Here is a 25801-nt window from a genome sequence, read left to right as displayed (position 1 = left end):
AAACTGGAGCGCGACCTCGACGTCATCGTTCTCAGCCACTCGCTCTGTTCGCTGATTGGACGGCCGGAAATTTTCCTGAGCTCAAACACGTGAATTCACCGCAGCGCAGCCCCAGACTGACTACTGAAGGGAAAATGAAATTTGGGCGGAAGTAGGTAGGCGGGCGGAGCCAGGCTAATAAAAACTAGCCTGCTAAAAAAATTCACCCCCCTCAGTGTTGTCATGGAGATATGAACTAATAATGCTGTGAAAACGGCATATTTAACATGGGAATCCATGAGAAATTGCTCTGTTTTGAAAGCTGCCCTTAGTGGCTAGAGTGGCTGGAAATAAAATAAAATTGGTAAAAGTACAATATGGCCTAATAGGCAAGCTAAAAGCTGTCTTTCCCAGCTCAGACCGGGCTTGTGGAGCATAAGCATGTCAGTGGAGCGGGTCTGATAAAGCCCATCTGAAATGTGCAGCATTTCTGTTAAATACAGTCATATGAAAAAGTTTGGGAACCCCTCTCAGCCGGCGTTATAATTGACTCTGCTTTCACAAAAAAAATATAAAAGTGGTATGTCTTTAATTTACCAGGAACAGCTAAGTACTGGGATGTTTTCCAAACAAAGATTTTTTGAAAAGCAGTATTTGGTTGTATGAAATAAAATAAAATGTGAAAAACTGGCTGTGCAAAAATATGGGTACCCTTGTGGTTTTGTTGATTTTAATGCCTGTAACAGCATGTAAAACTGATGAATTTAAACACAAATTTGGTTGGATTATGTTGTTAAGCCTTGAACCTCATAGAAAGGTCTGTTTAATCATGAGAAAATGTATTTTAGGTGCCTAAATGCAAGTTGCACTTCTCTTTGACTCTCTGCTGAAGTGAGACAGAATGGGATCATCAAAACTGCTCCCAAAAGATCTTAAAAACAAAGATTATTCATTATCATGGTTTAGGGGAAGGCTACAAGAAGCTTTCCCAAAGGTTTCAATTGTCAATTTCTACTGTAAGGAACGTTGTCAGGGAATGGAAGGACACAGGCACAGTTGCAGTTAAACCCAGGTCTAGCAGACCAAGAAAAGTACAAGAGCGGCATATGCGGCGGATTGTGAGAATGGTTGCTCACAACCCAAAGATCATCTCCAAAGACCTGCAAGAACATCTGGCTGCAGATTGTGTATCTGTACATCGTTCAACAAATCAGTGCAATTTGCACCAAAACATCTGTATGGCCAGGTGATGAGAAGGAAGCCCTTTCTGCGCCCACGCCACAGATACAGTTGCATGGAGTATGCAAAAGCTCATTTTGACAAGCCAGATTCATATTGGAAGAAAATGCTTTGGACTGATGAGACAAAAATTAAGTTATTTGGTCTTTATAAAAAGCAGATGTTTTGGTGCAAATTGCGCTGAATTGTTGAACGATGTACAGATGCACCATCTGCAGCCAGATGTTCTTGCAGGTCTTTGGAGGTGATCTGTGGGTTGTGTGCAACCATTCTCACAATCCTCCACCTATGCCGCTCCTGTTTTTTTCTTGGTCTGCCATGCCTGGGTTTAACTGCCACTATGCCTGTGTCCTTCCATTTCCTGACAACGTTCCCTACAGTCGAAATTGACAATTGAAACCTTTGGAAAAGCTTCTTTTAGCCTTCCCCTAAACCATGACAATGAACAATCTTTGTTTTTCAGATCTTTTGGGAGCTGTTTTGATGATCCCATTCTGTCTCACTTCAGCAGAGAGTCAAAGAGAAGTGCAACTTGCATTTAGGCACCTAAAATACATGTTCTCATGATTAAACAGACAATTTTTCATTTTCATTTCATTTAACTTTTATTTATCCTCGAGAGACCAATTGAGGGGTGACCCTGGTTCAAGGCTTAACAACATAATCCAACCAACTTTGTGTTTAAAGTCATCAGTTTTACATGCTGTTACAGGCATTAAAATCAACAAAACCACAAGGGTACCCATATTTTTGCACAGCCAGTTTTTCACATTTTATTTTATTTCATACAACCAAATACTGCTTTTCAAAAAATATTTGTTTGGAAAACATCCCAGTACTTAACTGTTCCTGGTAAATTAAAGACAACCACTTTTATATTTTTTTTGTGAAAGCAGAGTCAATTATAATGCCGGCTGAGAGGGGTTCCCAAACTTTTTCATATGACTGTAACGAGGAAGCTTCCCGGTCACGTCTTTCTTTAAAGAGATGACCACCTTACCTTTTCATATAAAAGACAATGGTGTGTGTCATAAGCATCTCCGGTGATGAACCAAAGCAGAGTGAAACACAGAGTCTAGGAGTTTAAGACATGAATGTGATGCGTGCCGATAAACCACATCACCGTAATCAAGGACAGACATGAAAACTGCCTCGGTAATCCTTTTCCTACTAAATAAAGGGAAGGTGGTTTTGTTCCTATAAAAATAGCCAATTTTTTGCCGTAGTCGACAAACAAGATTTTTTATATGAAAATTAAAAGTGAGTTTATCATCCAACCAGATGCTGAGATATTTATATTATGTGACTCTTTCAATTGGGGCGACTGTGGCTCAGGTGGTGGAGCTGGTTGGCCAATGATCCAAGGGTTGGCGGTTCGATTCCCGCCCCGCTACCTATGTCATGGTTGTTGTGTCCTTGGGCAAGACACTTCACCCACCTAGCCTCGTATGAATGTGTATGACTGCTGTACGTTTGAGGTGGTGGTCGGAGGGGCCGTTGGCGCAGCCATGCTTCCGTGACGGAAGCATGGCTGAAGTTCCGTCAGTCTGCCCCAGGGCAGCTCTGGCTACTATCGTAGTTTACCACCACATTCAGACTGTGTCTGAATAAATGGAACCTGGAACCCTGTAAAGCGCTTTGAGTTCCTAGGAAATAAAGCACTATATAAATCCAATCCATTATTATTATTATTAGTGGCCACTCGGGTTCACTGCAATTTTTGTCACTTCCGCATTGGATGCTGGTAGAACTCGCTGTGGTTGGGGTTTGGTCAAACTATCAGGCTGTGGTCAAGCCAGCGGTCTCTCGTTTTTGCTTGGTCAAACCATCTTTTTTTATTCCCCCCGTGTTGTGAGCGTATCACGCCGGTAAATGCATAGAGACAGCTCGGTGCAAGCCGACAGAGACAGTGAGCGAACAGCGCTGGCTGCGGCAGCTACATGACATCGTAGCAGTGGGACACAGTGGGCTACCTGATTAATTTAATGACGAGGAAAAACACCACACAATAAACAGTGCTGCGCTCACATTTTCGCCAAAACACAAGATTCTCTTCACTCTTACAGAGGTGACTACATACGGCGGAAATTATTCTTTCGACCAATCAACGGACAGCAGTGTGTAGCTCCACCTTTTCGGCACCCTTTCAGGCGGCTGGTAACCCAACGGAGGAGTATCGAAAATGGGAGCGGCTTAGAGCGGTTAGGCTTAGAGCGGTTAGGCTTATATCCGTACCCTACCCAACTTTTGGCAAATGGAAAGCCAAAATAACCGGACCGAAGCGCTCCGACTCGACCCGCTCTACTCGATGGAAACGAGGCATATTTTACATACATGGACTACCGACGTGGTCCCTGGTGACCCCAGGCATAAAGTAGTAAAAGAAACAACCATCATAGCAAAATGTTTACTTTTTTCTTCTCAAAACCTTCTGAGCTATGTAATTAATGTATCAATTAAAAACGATAATTGTTATTTGAGGAAACATTTAATTTGCATTTTGTATTATACACTTTAATGCAAATAGCAGCTTTTATCCCTAGTACAATCTACTTAAACACTTGTTTACCCTCGTTTTAATCTGGTTTAATTTAGTTTTAAGTTATTTCAGTGTTGAGATCTTCCAGAGTCATTTTGACCCAAATATAGAATAATAATTAACCCGCCATAGTTCATACTTCCAAAATGCCTAAATTGCATGTGTTTTTCAGTACAGAAGTAGAGACTGGCCTTGGTTTCAGTATGATCCCCTGTCAATAAGGACAGTATGAACTTTCAATTTGTTCAAAATGTAAAATGAATGGTGTCAACATGTGGTTCATGCTATGCTCAGTTCATATTGTCATGTGACAGAAGGAGAAACATCGCATTCTACAGATCTGTGTCAGTCTCATTTAAAATGACTGACAGAGTTCCCCTAACCCCCCCAATGGTGTGTGAGACTTTAAATTAGGATAAATGGCCAACATGACCTCAATAAATAGTTCCATCTATTGCAGAGGTGGTTTAGGGCGGTTTTGACTGGGGTCAAATTGACCCCGATACATTTGTATTTTTAAAAAGCACAAATTAAAATGGAATCAGAAAACAATTATATGAAGACATTGGGGACAAATCGATTGACAAATTCAAGATAAATTTGGTAAAGCACCTGAGCTACTGTATGACGAAAAGTTTGTATGAGGGTTAATAATAATATAAAAATAGTGTTTGTTTCGCTGATGGTCGCTCGCTGTGACAAGTAATAACAATCAGAGTAAAAAATAGACCTGAGCATTTAAAAGTTCCTCATATTCCCTTTAAGTATTGTTTTTCTTCTTAAACTTACTGACCACGTTTCTCTCTCAAGGGTGTAAGCCAAAAAAAAACTGTTGAGCATGGGTGTGCAATCCTCACCTTTTACTCCCCATGCATACGGGGATTGAGCAAGAGTTCAGTCATTCTTCCTCTTTAGCCTTCAAGCAGGCAGATTTATTCTAGAAGGTAAACACAGCCGACTTCATCATTTTACACCTCCTCCTACAAACGTTGGCGGTGGCTATTCATACATAGGCCTAAATCATACAGGTGCCTTTTCCGTACATACAACACACAGTGTGTGGTGATGTCACATCAGAACATACTGTATAACTCTAACAGAACAAGTCTGGTACCATATTACAGTGAGTAAGATTGCCATCAGATAACAATACTTAAAGCTATAGTGCATAACTCTTTCATTTGATGTCTTTTACATTCAAGCCATTGCCAAATGAGTTGACATAAAGTTGATTAAGCCTTTCAGCTCCACAAAACTCTCAATATGGCAGCGGTTACAAACTGGTGTCATCCCCCGACACTTCCATGGCGCAAGAGCTCAAGAAGAGCCCACAAAGTGTTTCAGATGTTGATTTTACTGCAAGGAAATAACTAAGATGTACAGCAGAAGAAATAAAATCCATGCATGATCATCAAAGGCTTACTTGTTTCCCTGAGCAGTGTGGCTCGGACCGGGTCAGCTCGGTTATGCTAGATCTGACAGAGGTCGAGCCATCGAGTCGTGGAACGACTGTGGTCAAGCCAGCCGTCTCTCGTTTTTGCCTGGTCAAACCAGCAGTTGCTATATTTAAAGCCCCACCCCCCGCATTGCGAACATATGAGTGAACAGCGCTGGCCGCAGCAGCCACAGTATGTGACTAATGGCGCTTTTCCACTGCACTGCACACACACACACACACACGTACACACACACACACACACACACACCAACACACACACACACACACACATCAGCTCAACTCGACTCAACTCAACTCGCATTTTTGGCGTTTCCATCGCACAATCATGGTACCTGGCACCTGCTAGTGGCTGTTTTTTTGGTATCGCCTCGCTCTAGGTTCCAAGAGAGCTGAGCCGATGCTAAAAGGTGACGTTGGCGCCGGCCACTGATCGGCCAGAGACTCCCGGCTTGATTCTATTGTATATTCTCCCACTTTTCGAGTGTATTTTGTCTTGCCACAACAGACTAAATAGCTTCTCTCGTATCCTTATCCATTGTCTTCCTGTTCTTCCTCTGACTACAACTGGAAATGGCGCACAACCTCGACGTCATCGTTCTCAGCCACTCCCTCTGTTCGCTGATTGGACAGCCAAATACCGGGCTTAGCAGGAACACATGAATATACCGCATCCCCAGACTGACTACTGAAGTGAAATGAAAATTGAGCAGAAGGTGGGCGGTGCCAGGCTAATATTGTTCTACTTCTTTTAGCAAACAGATACAAGGGTAGCCTGGCTCCGCCCGCCTACCTGCTTCCGCTCAAATTTCATTTTCACTTCATTAGTCAGTCTGGGGCTGCGGTGAATTCACGTGTTCTAGCTGAGGAAAATTTCTGGCCGTCCAATCAGAGAACAGGGCAAGTGGCTGAGAACGATGACGTCAAAGTCGCGCTCTAGTTTCAGTTGAATTTTGCGACCAAACGTTATGCGATTGGTTGGCTGATCCAGAGTGGCACTGGGCAGATCCAATAGTTTTAAACTTCAACAGACACCCGCCTCCTGGAACTGAGGAACTGATGGAGAAGGTGCGAAGGGTGCAGGCTCCGCAAGGCGAAAAACAGTAGGCCTATGGGGAAGCCTGGAGGGTCATCAATGAAATGACTGGGCGGAAAAGGACAAAGGAGGGACAGGTTGAAGGTCACAGCCCTGAGGAGAGGATGGCAACCTGGTTCAACCACTTCCGAAGCCTTCTTGGCTCAACCGCAGATGGGACAGAGGAAGAAATTCCACCAGTCCTCCAGAACCTAGACATCGAGGATGGTCCATTCACTGTCACTGAGCTAGCCCGGACGAAAGCCACAGTGAGAGCTGGAAAAAGTGCCGGGCCAGATGGCATACCCCCAGAGGTTTTAAAGAACTGTGACCTCAATGACATCATGCTGGAGTTTTCCAACCTAGCGCTACTGCAAAACAAACTGCCTGAAGTATGGTCTCTCTCCAACATCATCCCAGTGCCTAAATCAGGAGACCTCTCAAAGCCAGACAACTACCGGGGCATCAGCCTGACATGTATCACGGCAAAAATATACAACCGCATGATACTAAACAGGATCAGGAGCGCCATCGACCGTCACCTGAGGGAGAACCAGAATGGCTTTTGCGAGGGGAGAACCACCACAGCCCAGATCCTGGCACTAAGGAGAATGATCGAGGAGGTGAAGAAGGATAACCTGACAGCTGTACTGTGCTTTATCGACTTCAAAAAGGCATTTGATTCGATCCGATGGTGAAGATCCTTAAGGCCTATGGTGTTCCTCCCAACCTACCATGCACGCAGGAACAAGGTCCAAGGTGGTTACCCCAGACGGCAACACTGAGGAGTTTGATATCCTGGCTGGAGTAATGCAAGGGGATACACTAGCCCCCTTTCTCTTCATCATAGTCCTGGATTACGCGCTCAGAAAAGCCATCAGTGGGCGTGACGGATTATATATACAGTATATACAGGTCCTTCTCATATAATTAGCATATTGTGATAAAGTTCAATATTTTCTGTAATGTACTGATAAACATTAGACTTTCATATATTTTAGATTCATTACACACAACTGAAGTAGTTCAAGCCTTTTATTGTTTTAATATTGATGATTTTGGCAAAAAAGTAAAGAAAAACCAAAAATCCCTATCTCAAAAAATTTGCATATTTCATCCGACCAATAAAAGAAAAGTGTTTTTAATACAAAAAAGTCAACCTTCAAATAATTATGTTCAGTTATGCACTCAATACTTGGTCGGGAATCCTTTCGCAGAAATGACTGCTTCAATGCGGCGTGGCATGGAGGCAATCAGCCTGTGGCACTGCTGAGGTGTTATGGAGGCCCAGGATGCTTCGATAGCGGCCTTAAGCTCATCCACAGTGTGGGGTCTGGTGTCTCTCAACTTCCTCTTCACAATATCCCACAGATTCTCTATGGGGTTCATGTCAGGAGAGTTGGCAGGCCAATTGAGCACAGTAATACCATGGTCAGTAAACCATTTACCAGTGGTTTTGGCACTGTGAGCAGGTGCCAGGTCTTGTTGAAAAATGAAATCTTCATCTCCATAAAGCTTTTCAGCAGATGGAAGCATGAAGTGCTGAAATCTCCTGATAGCTAGCTGCATTGACCCTGCCTTTGATAAAACACAGTGGACCAACACCAGCAGCTGACATGGCACCCCAGACCATCACTGACTGTGGGTACTTGACACTGGACTTCAGGCATTTTGGCATTCTGGCCTTCTCCCCAGTCTTCCTCCAGACTCCGGCACCTTGATTTCCGAATGACATGCAACATTTGCTTTCATCCGAAAAAAGTACTTTGGACCACTGAGCAACAGTCCAGTGCTGCTTCTCTGTAGCCCAGGTCAGGCGCTTCTGCCGCTGTTTCTGGTTCAAAAGTGGCTTGACCTGGGGAATGCGGCACCTGTAGCCCATTTCCTGCACACGCCTGTGCACGGTGGCTCTGGATGTTTCTACTCCAGACTCAGTCCACTGCTTCCGCAGGTGCCCCAAGGTCTGGAATCGGCCCTTCTCCACAATCCTCCTCAGGGTCCGGTCACCTCTTCTGGTTGTGCAGCGTTTTCTGCCACACTTTTTCCTTCCCACAGACTTCCCACTGAGGTACCTTGATACAGCACTCTGGGAACAGCCTATTCGCTCAGAAATTTCTTTCTGTGTCTTACCCTCTTGCTTGAGGGTGTCAATGATGGCCTTCTGGACAGCAGTCAGGTCGGCAGTCTTACCCATGATTGCGGTTTTGAGTAATGAACCAGGCTGGGAGTTTTTAAAAGCCTCAGGAATCTTTTGCAGGTGTTTAGAGTTAATTAGTTGATTCAGATGATTAGGTTAAGAGTTCGTTTAGAGTACCTTTTCATGATATGCAAATTTTTTGACATAGGAATTTGGGGTTTTCATGAGCTGTATGCCAAAATCATCAGTATTAAAACAACAAAAGACCTGAAATATTTCAGTTGGTGTGCAATGAATGTAAAATATATGAAAGTTCAATTATTATCATTACATTATGGAAAATAATCAACTTTATCACAATATGCTAATTATATGAGAAGGACCTGTATATATATATATATATATATGTGTGTGTGTGTGTGTGTGTTAAACTCGGGATTACAACTGCTTTTCCAGTGATGCCCTCACCCACTCACTCACTCACTCTCTCTGTCTCTCTCTACGCCTGCACTTGCTGCTGCGCTATTCAGTCGCATCCCTCAACCTGTTGCTTGCTGCAGCATCTCCACATCTCCTCAGCAACATTCCTCCTCTCTCCACTATCCTAAAAAGAAAGGAAACAGTGATAAAATGAAAGCTGCGTGTGTTTGGTTTTCTGTTTTGTTCTGGATGGGAACCGCCGCGGGACACACACCAAACGGCTCCTCACTTCTGGGAGAGGGGCTGTTTTCCTACACTGAGCATTTACTCAACGTTTCGGGGCAGTTGGACAACAGGACGTCTGGCTTTTTCCTCGTGGACTTTGACGAAGGCATGCTGGAGGACTGGCGCTCTCTGGCCAGTAAGAAGCGGCGCGACGGGGAGTCGCAGGACTGGAGCGTGAAGGCGCTGCTGGTGGCAGCGTACTCGTTGATCATTGTGATCTCGCTATTCGGGAACACGCTGGTGTGTCATGTGGTGGTGAAAAACAAACGCACCCAGTCCGCCACCAGCTTATTCATTATGAACTTGGCTGTGGCTGATATATTCATCACTGTTCTCAACACACCTTTCACCCTGGTAAGATTTCCCCCTTTTTTTTCTTTCTTTCTTTTTTTTCAACAGTTTTTACTCTTACGAGCAGTTGTTGTACTATTAACTGAACCAAGCGCCAAAAATACGGATGGAAAATGTTTTAGAAATGTCTACTCAGCGCTGCATGGAGTCACCCAAACCTTAGCCTACCTGCAGTTCTTAAATATCATGTGTTTAGTCCAATAATAATTCAAACTTTTCCACATATGCAGTAGTAGCCTAGGCCTACCATCACCCCCAGTACCTGTTAACACACTCAAGTCAAATGGTGTAGTAGTTCAACATAGATGTTCTTTCCATTTCATTAATAAACACTATTTCATCACTTCTGTAGTTGATCCAAGACAGTTTGTATATTACAATATGTGTAATGATGGCGCCATTTCTGTCATTTCTGTATTCAGAAAATGAATGCATTTATAATACATCTTATATCTAACTATCTCCCAGAACCAGGGAATGGTTGGGACATCGGTTCCCTGGTTCAAGGAGATAGATGAATTTAGAGACATGCCACTTGAGAGGTGAGACATTCACTGACACTGTCAAGTTCAGGCTTTTGACTGTAACAATTGATCAAATTGTATAATTTGTTACAGGCATCTCAAGCCTGGAGTCACCTTAATGAGGTTGTCAAATTGATATGGATACTCGATCGGCTGTGTGTTGTTTTCCCTCAGGTCCGATTTGTAAACAGTACCTGGGTGTTCGGGAGGATGATGTGTCACGTCAGCCGCTTTGTACAGTACTGCTCCCTGCATGTCTCCACTCTCACGCTCACCGCCATCGCACTGGACAGGCGACAGGTTGGTCTCATTTGCTGAAGAATCATAGATGCTCTGCTGCCCTTGCATGGACAATTTCAGACCTCACTGTGTGATTTTCAGAACGCTCCACTGTGAAGAAGTGTGTGTATTCCCACGCCAACTTCCGACCATGTGTAGAGCTCCTGCAAGGTTTTCCCGACTCGACACTTAATGGCAACACCACAAAATAAAGCTCAGACATCGGAAACACACACAAATATTACTGTGAAATGCTTGGTACCCAATATTTTTAATCAATTATATGTATAAGCGTACCTATTGTGAATATAAGAGCTTCACCATATTCAGGAGTTGTTTAGCATTTACCATCCATGGTAGATTGTGGGATGAAATTGGGAGGTGAAGTGGGAGGACACGTGGCGGAGATCGTCCACGCACAATTCACCGCAGGTGGGTAATTATAAAGGGAAGATTGCGTGCAACTGTGCGCCGCACAGTTTTATAAACCTTAATTTTTTTTTTTTCGAACGCAATGTTTTGGGAAAGTTTCTACACACACCTTTATAAATGAGGCCCCTGGTTATGTAAATTTGGGTGTCGTCTGCATAATTATGGTAACATAATTTGTTCTTATTCATAAACTGAACTAGCAGGAGCATGTATATCTTAAACAGAAGAGGCAAAGTATGGAACCTTGGGGGACCCTGCATGCAATATTTGTTCGCTCAGATGTGAAATTGCCTATAGATACATATTACCGTGTAGTCTCTGGCCCTGTTTCCGCCTGGGATTATGATGTGATTTTGGTAATCCGATTTAAGGTGGCCAGCTCTCAGTCCGTGTGTTCACACTTGTCTTTTCACATGTGATTTCTTTGTCTACTTATGATCGGATTGCATTTACCTGCTCTGTATGTAAATCAACACGTGCATAATTTCAGTTTGCATTGGAGTTTTTAACCGGTGGGGTTCAAACAAGTAAACATACAGGGCTGTACAGTGCCACAGTTTTAATTGCATTTGCTATTAAAATGCATCACGTGCGAAGATAATTACAAGTCTAGGTTGACGAGATAGGCTACTGTCTCATTTAGACAAGGAGGAGTGATGCACACCACTGCTTAGAGGGCTCTACATTCGCCAAATGCAGGTAAATATCATAGATGGTATATAAAACTAAAAACTCTTAGGCGAGTAAGTTATTACGCCACTTTGGCTGGTGAAAGATGAGTGCTCGCCGGGCGGCTTTTCTAACTTCTGTCTCTGATACACTCTTGTCACTACCACCATTACACGGCTTTCTATATTAATTACTGCATGTGGGAACAGAATATTTCCTGTGCGCCTTCACATTAAAAGCCTGCTACTAGCCAACCGCGAGTTGACTTTATTTTTAAGCAGATAAGAACAGTAAGTCAGTCAATAGCAGCGATTTCCGTGTTTTCAGATTTACGCAGTGAAATGAAAACAGATGACAGAAAGCTTGTCATTTGCAATACTGGCGGATGCAACTAACGTTTATGCGGCTTCTATAAAAGCTGCATGAACGCCAGTGATGCATTTTCAACGTATTTCCACTCAGACAGGGGGCGGCAGTTGAGTAGTAGGTCCCTAATGTGGACAAGAGTCACATTGCTGTTTCCACTTCTATTTGAATGCGGACACATTGGACACAAGCGACGTAAACCACCTCCGAATGTGGTTTTTGTGATCCGACCTCAATGCGTCTTGAGAGTGTTTCCACCTGTAGTTAGAGCTGTATTCATGTGGTCAGATGACAAAAATCAGATGTTAATGCCAATTGGAAACGGGGTCTCTGTCAAGGGCAGATTCAAACCAGTTTAGTACAGTTCCAGAAAGTCCAACCCAGTTTGCAAGTCGGTCTTGTAATATGTTGTGGTCAACTGTGTCGAAAGCAGCACTGAGATCCAGTAAAACTAAGACAGAACTTTTGCCACTGTCTGTCAGTGCGTTAACATGCAGACTCATAATCAGGTAACTAAACGAATAAGACTTCAACAGGACTTTTAAACTGCATGTAAATACCTTTATCCAATCTACTTCGCACACAAATCGGGACAATAACGGACAAGAGAAGTCGGATAAGAACACCTAGATAACTCGTTCATTGTCGGCATTCTCTCTGCATGTATACAGGGATCGGATATCGCATATCGGACTTCTCGTTCTGTGCTTGTGTGCCTGCGCGTTATAGGCTACACCATGGGTTATTGTCGGAAGGGAACCGGACGTGGCTCTATAACCACTTGTTGAAAGCATGGTTGAAAGGGCTACAGCGCCACCTAGCATAGTGGAGACAGCCATGCATCGGACATTTATCCGATTCCTGAAAGGCCATGTATACTCAGACAAGTGACACGGTCCGTTCGAGTGTCTAGTTCGATATATGTCTTAATCCAATCTAGTTGTGCCATGGAAACACGCTGAGTGTTTAAGTGGATGTCATCGAGGACCTTAACCTGAGCGGTCTCAGTGCTGTGGTGTTGTCGAAAACCTGACTGGAAGACATCTAAGCAGTTGTTCATTGCTAAGTAGTTATTTAGCTGTTGATAAATAGCTTTTTCGATGATTTGACTTAAAAATGGAAGGTTAGATATGGGCCTATACTTGTTCATGAGTGATGTATTATTCTTCTTTCTTAAGAGTGGCTTGATGACTGCTGTTTTCAGAGCCTGTGAGAATACACCTGTGCGAACGGACATGTTGACAATTTCTTGAACATCCATGCAGCTAAAAAAAGTTTTAAAGAAGCCTCATCGTACCTAGAATGGATTTTCCCATTGCACTCAAAGGAACAGGCACAGGCAGCAGTTTTTTTGATTTTCTTTGATTGACCGAGTCAGTGCAGCAGGGCCGTTGTGTTCCCTCTGCGAAGCCACAAATCAGTACTAAACAGAACAAACATTTACAGTAAACAAACATATAAGGACCTTCATCTTGTGATATACCAGCATAAAGGGGGTTAATACAGCACAGACAACACAAGCAAGGCAAAAAACAGCAGCATAAATAATGCATTGCGGTTTTTCTTCTTGTCACAGAAAAATATCTTTCCCTATTGTTCAAATTATACTAAAGAAATAAGCAAAATAAAAACATGGTTTGATAAAAAACAAACTATCATTACACTTAAGCAAAACAAAAATAATGTTATTTGGTAACTTTAGAATGAACACACAAATACATATAAAGATAAATGGAGTTGAAATTGAAAGAGTTTACAAAAATAAATTTCTTGGGGTTATAATAGACGATAGATTCAGCTGGAAATCACACGTTACACACGTGCATGCAATCAAAACTATCAAGAAGCATTTGTGTATTAAACAAAGTAAAACAGGTTCTAGATCAAACATCACTCCGTATTCTCTACTGTTCACTCGCCTTACCATACATTGGTTACTGTACGGAAGTCTAAAAAACTTTGTTACATTAACTATTCTCCAAAAAAAGCAATATGCATTATTCACAATGTATCTGGATCACTCTAACCCATTATTTATACCTTCAAAATTGTTAAAATTCACAGATCTTGTGGAATTTCAAACCACACAGATAATGTTTAAGGCTAAAATGAACATATTACCTTTAAACATTCAAAAGTTGTTCAGTGATCGTGAGAGGGGTTATAATTTAAGGGGACAATTTAATTTATATTTATGAAAGATATTTATTATTATTTTATTTATAAGACAATATTATTAGATAAATACAACAATATTATTAGATAAATACATAATTGGTAACGAATTTAAACTATTGATTACTAATGTAATGTATATTAATAATATATTTTTTTAAATTTTATATCAGTAATTAGGAAGCTGATAACCCATTATGGAAAAATAATTTAGGGAGAAGGGGTGAGATTAAATAAATGTTCTTCATCTCACCCCTTTTCGAACAGGTCAAGCAAGTGTTAGACAGTTTATTATCATTTGTGGTTTTCATTGTTTGTAAATATGACTTTATTGTTACTGTCCAATTGTTTCATCTATTTATTTTATTGTTTAATTATTGCTTATTTTTAAATGTTTTATTTACTTGTTCAAAAAAAATCAATTTCAATTGAATTTCAGTTGTTAACACTCTGCGGGACAAATCAGCAGTGTTGGGAACGTTACTTTAAAAAAGTAATTAGTTATAGTTACTCACTACTTTTTCCAAAAAGTAACTGAGTTAGTAACTGAATTATTTTATAATAGAAGTAACTAGTTACCAGGGAAAGTAACTATTTGCGTTAGCCTACTGTAAAAAAAATAAATAAAAATTGTCAACAAATTTGGATTTTTCTGAGCAGTTTTCACAAGTCAGTTGAAATGAGTAGAACAGACAGGTAGGCCTACTTGTAGGCTACAGAACCTTCAATATTTATTGCACATCAACAGACAGCAAGAGGTTTATCCTGCACTTCAAGTAGGCCTATTTCGTTCTCAACAAAAGTAGTAGAGGAAACTGCTGAATGTACCGTGCTGATCTGCTATCACTGAAGGCCAAAAACGTCAGACTATGAAGCATGAGACGATGAGAGGAGGAGTAAGGATTTATCCTATGTTTAGCCTATTTCCTTCTTTAACATGCACAGCAGCATACAGATCCCAGGAAAATAACAGTAGCAATATTCGGCTAATGATGACACGCTAAACAGCTGTTGCAACCGGCGAATCGCGGCTGTTTAATAACGTGCATAAATTATAATTTATAGAGATCGGGAAACTCCATGCACTTACTCACAAGGGCGATGCAAACAAACTCAGGGAGAGCACGTTTCAACCGTGGATTGATAGGTGGTTACTGCGGCAACGCACACGCACTCACACAACAGAGAGAGAAAGAAAAAGAAACTTCACTAAACAGGCGCTCCGGCTGACTGACGTGACGGCGCTAACTGACAGTTATAATGTCATCCACACTGAATAAAACACATCTTAAAACAATAAGAAATAACAATCGCTTGTCTTGTTGTTAACCCGCCGGTCTCATTTCTAGCAGTTTGTGTAGTATGGAGCCAGGGGTGCTTTCGGATTACACAGTTTATTCAATCAATTCATAGTAACGCACCGCATTTAACGTTCAGTAACGATAACGGCGTTGTAACAACGGAAAAAGTAATTAGTTAGATTACGCCGTTACTGAAAAAAGAACGGCGTTACCTAACGCCGTTATTTTAAACGGCATTATTCCAAACACTGCAAATCAGTTACACAAAAGTATTCATTTCATGTTTTGATACAGCATTTCCTTTGATGTGTGTGTTTTCAGGTGATACTACATCCTTTGAGACCTCGCATGTCCCTGGCACAAGGTGGTGTTTGGGTTGCTGTTATCTGGATGATGGCCAGCGTCTTCTCCCTCCCACATGCAATCTACCAAAAACTCCTGACTTTCACATACAGGTAAACTATTTCATACTGTACAATAAGAAGAGAGTGATTGGTTTGGGGTGCTATTTATTGAGGTTAGCAACAAGGCACTAGACTCCATCTTGATTGAGTGTAGGCTAATGCTGTATGAAGATAGACCATATAGGGCATCCCGCACGTCTTACTAGAGGTGGGAAAAATAATCGATTCTCCGATGCATCGCGATTCTCTCTCGAACAATTCCGAATCGATTCAGATAAGTTATTAATCGAAATTTAGAAAATATATATTTTCAACATTTATATATTTTCAACATTTTGCACAATGTGTTGAAACGACATAGAAGATAATAAAATAGAAATTCTATAGAAACATGATTTACAAGAGTAGAAAGAAAATTAAACTGAATCGGTTTAGTTTTTACATACTTCCATATTGTGTTGAAATGCAAGCTGCATTGATTATTGCTATGTTCATAGAAAGCCATATTTGTGACAAGAAAAGCTTTTTCTCTAATACAATATTAGAGAAGGCAATTCATCTGTTGATTGTGTTTAATGATCATTACAAAAGTAGGAAGTGATTAGCAAACTCTGAGTAGCAAACTCAGATGTGTATGTAAATATATTTTTGAAAGTCACACATGGGTATGTACGTAAAATTTGCATCGAGATGCATTGATAATCGATTTTGGATCGAATCGTTGACCTCTGAATCGGAATCTAATCGAATTGTGAGGTGCCAAGAGATTCCCACCCCTACGTCTTACCCTGCGTTCCGAATTGCATACTCTTTATTTTTTCTATTCTACATACTACATCTGACGATAAAAATAATCTAGTTAGGATGCAGTATGCTACAATTGGGACATACTTTTACTTATTTATTTCATCATAACATTGCGCCTTGATCTTGCCTCTTGCTTTTATATCCGTCGCATCCCTGTTTGTTTTCGTATGGATGTGACGTCACTTCAGGTTCACACTGGATTATGGGTCAGAATCGCCCCAAATAGGATGCTGTTTTCAACACTAAAAATGTAGGCCGGATGTAGTAGACATGGTGGGTGGATTGCTCAATCGTAGGGCTAAAACAAAGATTGACAGGATCTTAATATGATTGGTTTCCCTCTCTCATGTCCTCTGAATGCCTTTACAGTCCAAACGATTAGTTGATTGTTCTATTTTGAGAACATCAGGGTTTACCATAGTTATTTTGATAGTTTTCAAAGATTTTCTGAGACTTTGTTAATCCATCTGCTGAGATGTGAGGATCTGATTTCGTTTTTGGTCATGACTCATATACAGTATAATGCTTAACCGACTATTTAAAAAAAAAAATCACTTTTGAAAATACACAATTTGAATATATCAACTAGGGCTTCAGTCAAATGGGTATTAATTACACTATTTTCTGCCATATTATGACCAAAAAACGTTTCACCCCATTAACCAATCCGTCTTGTCTTTCCTGCTTTCCTCTGTCCTGTAATCATTGTCCTTGTCCAGTAAGGAAAAGGAGCGCAGTCTGTGTGTCCCGGACTTCCCGGAGCCCTCAGACGTCTATTGGCAGTATATTGACCTGCTGACCTTCACACTGCTCTACATGCTGCCTCTCCTCATCATCACTGCGTCCTACGTCACGGTGGCTTGCCGGCTGTGGCGCCACAACTCCATCGGAGACACCACCACGGCTCAGCACGCCGCACAGAGGAGGAAGCGGCGGCGGACCCTGGCCATGCTGCTGCTGGTGGTCGGGGTGTTTGCCGTCTGCTGGTTCCCCCTCAACTGCTACGTGGTGCTGCTGTCCAGCCAGGCCATCCACTCCTCCAACGCCCTGTACTTCTGCTTCCACTGGCTGGCCATGAGCTCCACCTGCTACAACCCCTTCATCTACTGCTGCCTCAACCCCACCTTCCGCCAGGAGCTGCGGCAGCTCCTGGACATGTGCAGGAGGAAGCGGAGGGCCGTGGTTGGGGGGTCTGAGCCCGAGCGCGGCCCCCCCGCTGCGCCCCCCTGCCCGCCTCGCCGCAGGGTGGCCTGGCCCGACAACCGCCACCATGACTTCTCCATGCCGGGGCAGGGCAGCCTCTCCCAGGGCCAGGCCTCCTCTTCACAGCAGAGTCAAGCCTCCTCCAGTCAGTCCCAGAACCTTAAAGAGACACACGTGCTCTTCACTGCCAGACAGGTCCTCATCACGGGGAGAACTGACATCCTCTCAGTGGACCCCATCGTGGCCGTGAGTTGACTGCAAACAGGTTGTATATATTAGGTTCTTAATCCTGCTTTTGGGGATTCTATCACAGGGACAGGAAATGTGAAAATCCCACAGGGATAGTAAAGGCTATACAGGATTTTACCAGCAGCAGAGCGAGAGGAGCAGGCTTCAGCGATGGCTTTAACATTGAAGACACTGTACTCATGACACTGTACAGATTTTTATTTTTCACAGTTTTCTTTTTTATCCCCTTTTTTTGGTGCAACGTTTGTGCAAGGCCTTGGCCCACAGAACCAATTACACCTCAAGCTCCTTTTTAACAGCTGTTCTGTGCACTTTGCATCTCCATGTTGGTTGGATAAGTAAGATGAGAAGTTTGTTTTTTCGTCGTGCTGCTCACACACTTTGTCTGTTTCTATTTGATTCGAGCACAGCCACAGCGTTGCAGAGTATGCATAATGCAGCAGTGTAGGTGACATTTCACATTGAACAGTATTACTCGGTGTACTGCAGACTAATGTAGCCCCTCAGTTGACAAGTCGTTAAGTGTTATATCTTCTTTGTTATGTATTCTATATTCATCATCAGTCCGGAACGGTGAGAGAGGTCCACTGATATGGAGATTCTTTGACAAAAAGAACACAGAGTTAGAAATATAGGACAAAAACCTCACAATGGGACTTTTTCTATGACCCACGTCTGCAAACAAAGCAATGATAGCACAATACACTGACTGGAGCAACATTTCTTGTGTGTAATTTTTGTTTAATTCATTCACACAGACGTACACACTACGCGCACACTCACACACACACACACACAGGCGCACTGCAAACACACACACACACACACACACACACACAAACAGCAGCAAGTTGCAGCAAAGCCTTTTCATTGATTTGCCGCTTACGAAAACATCATTAGAGTGATGTTGATGGACGTGATGTAGCTTTTGCTCTCATTTACTTTTTTTCAACAAAGCACTATAATTCACTGCAATACACAATTTGTCCCAGAGCAAAATACCACAGTTTTACCACAGTTAACTCGCATAGAGGGACATACAGTACAAGAAACATACACTACAGTTGGTGCCTTCGGTCAATCAGATGATGTGCAGTTTGATCAGTTTCTATGCTAATACCAAGGTAATATTGTCCCTGTTGGTGATGTAATATTTTACGTTTAATTTTGGTTGACTGTGTAAAAAGCTTGCTAAAAGCTTGCGGGTGCATCAATTTAACATAAGTCCAGTGTTTTTATCCAGCTTCTTTGATAAATGTTGTGCACATAGCAAAATAATCGTATACCTGGATGACTTGAATTGGAAAGAATTGGAAGAAGAAAAAAAGTGTAAAAGTATGTTAAAAAGTATATAATAAAAGTATTAGAGGGTATTATCTGGAGTGAAAGTCAACGGTAACACTTTACAATGCTTAGTTCATTCTTAATTAGCAGTAACTAAGCGTTTACTTGTCGTTAATAACTGCTTAGTTACTGCTCAATGAGCATTAACTAAACATTAACTAACCGTTGTGCTTAGTTAACGCTTAACCCTCCTGTTATGTTCATTTGTCAGGAGCAGCAATGGTGTTCCCGGGTCAATTTGACCCGGTGCATGTTTAATCATCCAAAAGATGTCCTAAACCAAAAAAAACAAGCAGTGTGAACATGTCATTACCAACTCCATTACTAACTATTCTATCAATATTTAGTGTAATGGTGTTCCTTACCTCTAAAAGGTAATGGTTCAATAAAGATAATTCACTCGTTTTTCATAAAAAAAAAAAAAGTTCAAACTTTATTTTTTTATGTTTCACCACTTTACTACTTTTGAAACTCTGGAGAAAATGTGAACAGTCTCCAGAGACATTGTGGCTTGAAATATAGCCCTGCCTGTCTCTGCATCCCACATACTGGCTGTAGATTCATCCTTCGACCCCAGCCAGGATGAGGAGCCCCAAATACGCATCTAAAAGTGTTATGTCCAGCTCCTTCCACTTCTCCCCAAAAACACACCTCCCTTCTAGATTAGTCATTTCCAGAATGATTTTCTATTGAATCTGGCATAACCAGCTCAAAAGCTGACTTGATTCCAGTTTAGTTTAGTTTAGTTTATTTATTTCGATCAAAACATATTCACAACATCACTTACACAAGTTAAGAAAATAAAATAATAAAAAACACACAAAATAACACAAAGTTGTCATCGTAATTTATATATTAATTTCTTATAAATAGTATTGATCGAAAAGGTGTAGGCTGAAGCCTTAGCTTATTGCGCCTACCCTTTTTACATTATGTTTATTTATTCATTTTTCGTTGGTCCCTCAGGATCTCAGTCACACGAGTCAGTGCCATCCTAGTGGGCCCTGGCACTGTCTTTGTTATGTTTTCTGCAGACAGTTTTGCCTGACGCATATTTGAGGATGAAGACCACTGTATTTCACAATTTTTTGACATGAATGTCTTGCTTGGAGGAATAGCAATTCACTCATCTGGTTCAAAATCAGAATCATTAGAATCAGAATTTAGCTCTAGATCGTCTTCGTCTTCAGACACATCCTCCTCTATTTCACTGTCATGATCAATGATGACTTCCAGAGCCTTCTGGACGGTCATCCTTTTGCTTCTGCTACTCATTTTGTAAAGGTCTGCCTGACAGAGTGTAATGTTGGTTGGACTCCCATGCAGATAATCTTTTATATGTTTTTCCCCTCCCCTGTTGAGTGTCCACTGAATGTGGGTGGAGTTTTCCTGCGGGAACATAAATGGTTCCCGTCAAAAGTCATAACACTTGCAACTGTGTGTGTGTGTGTGTGTGTGTGTGTGTGTGTGTGTGTGTGTGTGTGTGTGTGTGTGATTGTGTGTGTGATTTGGGTGAAATATGTCTCACAGTTGTAAAGAAAGAAATAGTCTTACATTTCTGACACCCTTTTACCTCCAGTTTTACTGCTGGGTCAAATTGACCCGAACAGTATCTAAGTGATATAAACATGCAGGGGGTGGTTGCAAATATGTGAGATGAATTATTTTCATATTATATGTTGATTACACTAATTAAGGCAAGCAGAAGAAGTTTCATACTGAAAAAATACTTTTAACTATTTTTCCTAGATCTTCAAACTTTGAAACGGGTCCATTTGACCCATAACATAACAGAAGGGTAAGCATTATTTAACAATGCATAGTCAATTTCTAACCAAGCATTTACTAACCGTTAATACCGTTTCGGGGTGACTGTGGCTCAGTTGGTAGAGTGGGTCGGCCGATGATCAAAGGGTTGGAGGTTCGATCCCCGCCCTGCCACCTGTGTCATAGTTGTTGTGTCCTTGAGCAAGACACTTCACCCACCTTGCCTCGTGTGAATGTCGATAGTTAGCCTGCTATCGGTGTATGAATGTGAGTGTGAATGGTAACGTGTAAATGGGAACAGGTCTCCCTTGCAAAAGAGTCTTCGGACTCAATGGGATATACCTGTATAAATAAAGGTTAAAAAAAAAATTTAAGGCTTATACTCATTAACTAACTTTCAATAGCAATTAATTTACCACTAACAGTTAATTAAAGTTACTCTTATGGTAATACTAATGCATCTGCTGTAGACCAGGGGAGGAACATTTGGTGTAACATCACAACATACAGGACAAAAAAGAAAGAAAGTCATAACAACTGTTGATTAAAAAACTTGTGATTCTGTGTCTTTGTTCACATACAGCAAGTGATTATTTACAGCAGAACGACATTAGATAGAAACGTGTGCATTAATCAAACGCCAAATAGCACAATCACAACACATTTGGAAACTAATGATTTTGAGGTTGAACAATTTGTTTTAGATATATTCAACTTTGAAGGGCAAGACTCCAGGGTGGTTCAAGGCAACATTGTTGTATTAAATGGAATGGGAGACCTCAGCGTCATTTATAAAGTGTAAGCATGGAAGGCAGTAAAAGATACTGAAAATATATTGTTGAGAGTGTTATTTGTTACTTATTCTATGTGTAAGAAAGTCAAAATAGTGAAATGTGTGTACATGTACACTGTTATGTAAAAGAAAAAGTGACATTTCTCTCACTGTAATTAATGCTTTGGTTGTTTGTTGCCTCAGGGCAACAGAGGAAATGATCAATGTGTATATGTTTCATCTACCAGCAGTAAAGGGGTCGGGGAACCTTGTGTAACCATTTAAGCGTGTTTTTCTGTGTTTGTAATATTTTGCCTTCATTTGTGAATGTTCAAATAATATATATAATATTGTCAATAGAATATATTAAATAAAAACAAACTTGGTTCTCATAATTGGTTTAGAATACCCTTTATTTCCTTTATTTTTGCCTGTCAAAAAAAGCCACATCCAACAACTGCTCTGATTCTTAACAGGTGCTGGGGAAAAACAGCTTTGAATCAGCAATTCAACCTCAATGTTAAAAAAAGAGAGAAGAGATTACAATACAAGATTTAATGAGACATACTGCTGCTGGTGAGAAAAGTAGAGCTAGAAACATTGGTGGGTCCCTAACTGGCTTCTTTTTCCTCTTCGAACACACTGAACCAACAGTACGCTTATTGAGAGCTGCTGTGTATACAACTTTCAGATACACTTGTGCAATTTGCCCTGTTGCTGTAAGCCTGAGTGACAGCTCCAATATGAAGAAAAACCTGGCACGGATGATAAGATGTTGCAGACGTGGTATCATAAACTGACAGGAATTTGTGTGGCTAGTGGAGGAAGAACTAAGCGCTGTGTGTGTGGATGCACACGTTCATCTGTTATGTCCAAAACATAGTGTCCTCTCTCTTCAGTGTAAAACAGTTTGAATAATAATGCTGTTTGGGGTGACATGAGCTGGAAAGGTGCAGCAAGTTTTTTTTACAAGAGATGATTTGGCATTTCCGTTCATAACTGAGGCATATAGCACAGCCACATGGAATGGACCTTAATGCAGAGGCAGGAGAATATCAGTGTTTTGTTTTTTTTAAATGGAGAGGCTTACAGGCAGTTATGGGTTGAGGTAGGTAGGCAGACCAGAATGCACAAGTAAGGAAGCAGGTTTCTTTAAGAATAAGAAAAATGAGGCTTAGCGTCCACAGAGGTTCTTCTGCTGTACATATTGTAAAGCCCACTGTTTTTTGTGATACTTGACTATTTCAATAAAACAAAGATTGACTGTCACTTCTTAGGTGCTTTACTTTTTTTAATAAAGCATTGCCTACCACCACTGTACTTTCCCCATTCGGCAATTGTATGCCTCCTGGATGCATATAAGTGCCAGCCGATAGTTCTGGTTCTTATAACTGATTAATGCTAATATTCATTTATCTTAATATGTGACCAAGCATAGCCTATGTTGGAAATTAAATAAAAAAGTTGCGTTCTTTATTGAACTGTAATGGACATGGGGGGCATAACCGGGTTCTTTAAGATGGGACGATTGCATATCCCTAGCCTGGTCCTACCAGACCATTGCACTTCATTTCATTTTCACAGAAGGTCTGGAATCGCTCAATTGACAAACGTAAACTCACTTGAAGGCGGGTGTCTGTTGAAGTTTAAAACTATTGGATCTGCCCAGTGCCACTCTGGATCTGCCAACCAATCGCATAACGTTTGGTCTTGACGAATGTCATGCACCGGCATCTGCATATATAGATATGATATTACTATCTATGTCTGCAACTGAAACTGGTGCACGTCATTGTTCCCTCTGCTCGCTGATTGGACAGGCAAAAAATCTGCAGGAGAAAACCCGCAAATATACCGCGGACCCAGACTGACTACTGAAGGAAATTAAAATTGAGCCTAAGTAGGTAGGTGGGTGGTGCCAGGTTAGCATCTCCCTGCAACCCCACTTTGAATCAAACAATGCCTGCAGCAATTACATGTTCCAAACTTGACAGAAGAATCAAGCAATCCACTGAACTGCTCTTTCAAAAGAGCTGCCGGCGATTATTTTACCCGATAATATGCTTGAAATTATTGCAGCATGAGTTGAACTGCAAATGTGCGTCATGCCAAATAGATGGTCTAAAACAGGGCTATTGAATAGGCGGCCCGCGGGCCGCCTATTCAATAGCCTGAAGGGATAACCTTGAACGTGGTATTTCTATAATCTGAAGGGATGATACCACGTTCTGAGAATGAATCAGCCTTCATTTAATTGTGCAAGGACTGCTGCACATTTGGCCATTATGAAAATGCCACGACCAAGCTTGACATCTTTGTTATAATGGTTATAATTCGACACATTTTAAAAGAAAGGTGTTTCAACTTCCTCAAAGTGTTTTAGAATATAATCTTCTTGTGTTTTTCAAGTTTTTAAATAATAGTAGGCCTAAATAAGACTCTATTCTACTTATTTTGTATAATGCTACCTCTACATTACAAATGACTGGACCAGCACTTTTTGGAAATGTGTTCACCTTAATTCTGCAAATAAAAAAGTCAACTAGTGCGGTCAGTTGCCTCTCATCATTAAATTAATCCATTGAATTCCCACCTGTGTCTTAAGCACAATGACGCACTACGACAAAAACATGATGTAAAATTATGGATAGTAGATAATGTGATATATGTTGTAAAAGCTCATGGTGAAAGCTTTACTCGGTAATTACAGTAAGTGCAGAAACCATAGATAGTAAATAATATGGATGTAGCATACGGGCTGACCTCAGTTATTCACACGGCATCCAATAATCCTGGTTTGTGCGCGTCGCCATCTTGTGAGATTTTTACTCCGCCTCACTCCTCTTGCCGAAAAGGGGAATCGACGTCACGTCGGGGGGAGGGAGATAGCTGACGTATACCTCCGAGGCAAAGTGAGGGACAACGGGCGGAGAGCTGTCACTCAAGAGATTGCGCCAATACATTTTAACCTCCAAAAGAATAAAAACTATCGTGGGCCAAAAAGATTCACCCCCCCTCAGTGTTGTCATGGAGATATGACCTAAACATACAGACTAAAATGGTTTTGTGGCCCAGGCTGTAAATAGGTTTAATAAGACTTTAAAAACGGCCTATCTAACAAGTGAGTCAAAGAAAAACTGCTCGTCTTGGCGCCACCCCCAGTGGCACTTTCTGGTTATTACAGTTGTAGGTCACTTCCTTATTTGATGCTGGTAAAAATCGCTGAGGTTGGGGCTTGGCAGAAACAGGGCTGACATTTGATGAGATTTTGATTGTGCAAGGCAAGACAAGGCAAGGCAAGGCAAGTTTATTTATATAGCACAATTCAGACACAAGGCCACTCAAAGTGATTTACAAATAAAATAAAAATAAAATAAAAATTCCAGGTTAAAATGGAAACAAAAAAGTCTTCAAACTCGATTTAAAAGAACTGAGAGTTGCAGCAGACCTCAAGTTTTCTGGGAGTTTGTTCCAGATTTTTGGTGCATAATAACTAAAAGCTGCTTCTCCCTGTCCCAGACGACCTAAGGGCTCTGGACGGTTCGTAACGTATCAGCATATCAGTAATGTATTTTGGCCCTAAACCATTTAATGCTTTATAAACCAACATCAGTATTTTGAAATCAATTCTTTGAGTGACTGGAAGCCAGTGTAAAGACCTCAGAACTGGGGTAATGTGATCCACTTTTTTGGTCCTAGTGAGGACTCGAGCAGCAGCGTTCTGAATTAGCTGAAGCTGTCTGATAGATTTTTTTGGAAGGCCAGCAAGGACACTGTTACAGTAGTCAAGTCTACTAAAGATAAATGCATGGATAAGTTTTTCTAAATCTTGCTGAGACATAAGCCCTTTAATTCTTGATATGTTTTTTAGGTGGTAGTAGGCTGATTTATTAATTGATTCAATGTGTTTCTTGAAATTCAAGTCGGAGTCTAGGACAACATCAAGCTTTCTGGCTTGGGGTGTGGTTTCTAACATAACGGATGTAAGCTGTGCGCTGACTTTTAATTGTTCATCTTTGGCACCAACA

General features: G+C 41.3%; 1 protein-coding gene across 1 annotated transcript; it reads left to right on the top strand.

The window, feature by feature from the left end:
* Window positions 1-9094: 9094 nt before the first annotated feature.
* On the top strand, window positions 9095-17896 carry LOC307252303 (G-protein coupled receptor 83-like; the record flags this gene model as incomplete). Its single annotated transcript, XM_080029940.1, has 4 exons — window positions 9095-9484; window positions 10180-10305; window positions 15549-15682; window positions 17158-17896. The coding sequence occupies 4 exons, from the start codon at window positions 9095-9097 to the stop codon at window positions 17894-17896; spliced, it is 1389 nt and encodes a 462-aa protein (XP_079886066.1).
* Window positions 17897-25801: the final 7905 nt, after the last annotated feature.

Source organism: Ammodytes marinus (genome assembly GCF_949987685.1).
Source record: "Ammodytes marinus genome assembly, chromosome: 6".
In the NCBI taxonomy this organism is placed as follows: Eukaryota; Metazoa; Chordata; class Actinopteri; order Uranoscopiformes; family Ammodytidae; genus Ammodytes; species Ammodytes marinus.
The sequence above is the reverse complement of the archived record's forward strand: the minus strand, read 5'-3'. Positions and strand labels throughout refer to the sequence as shown.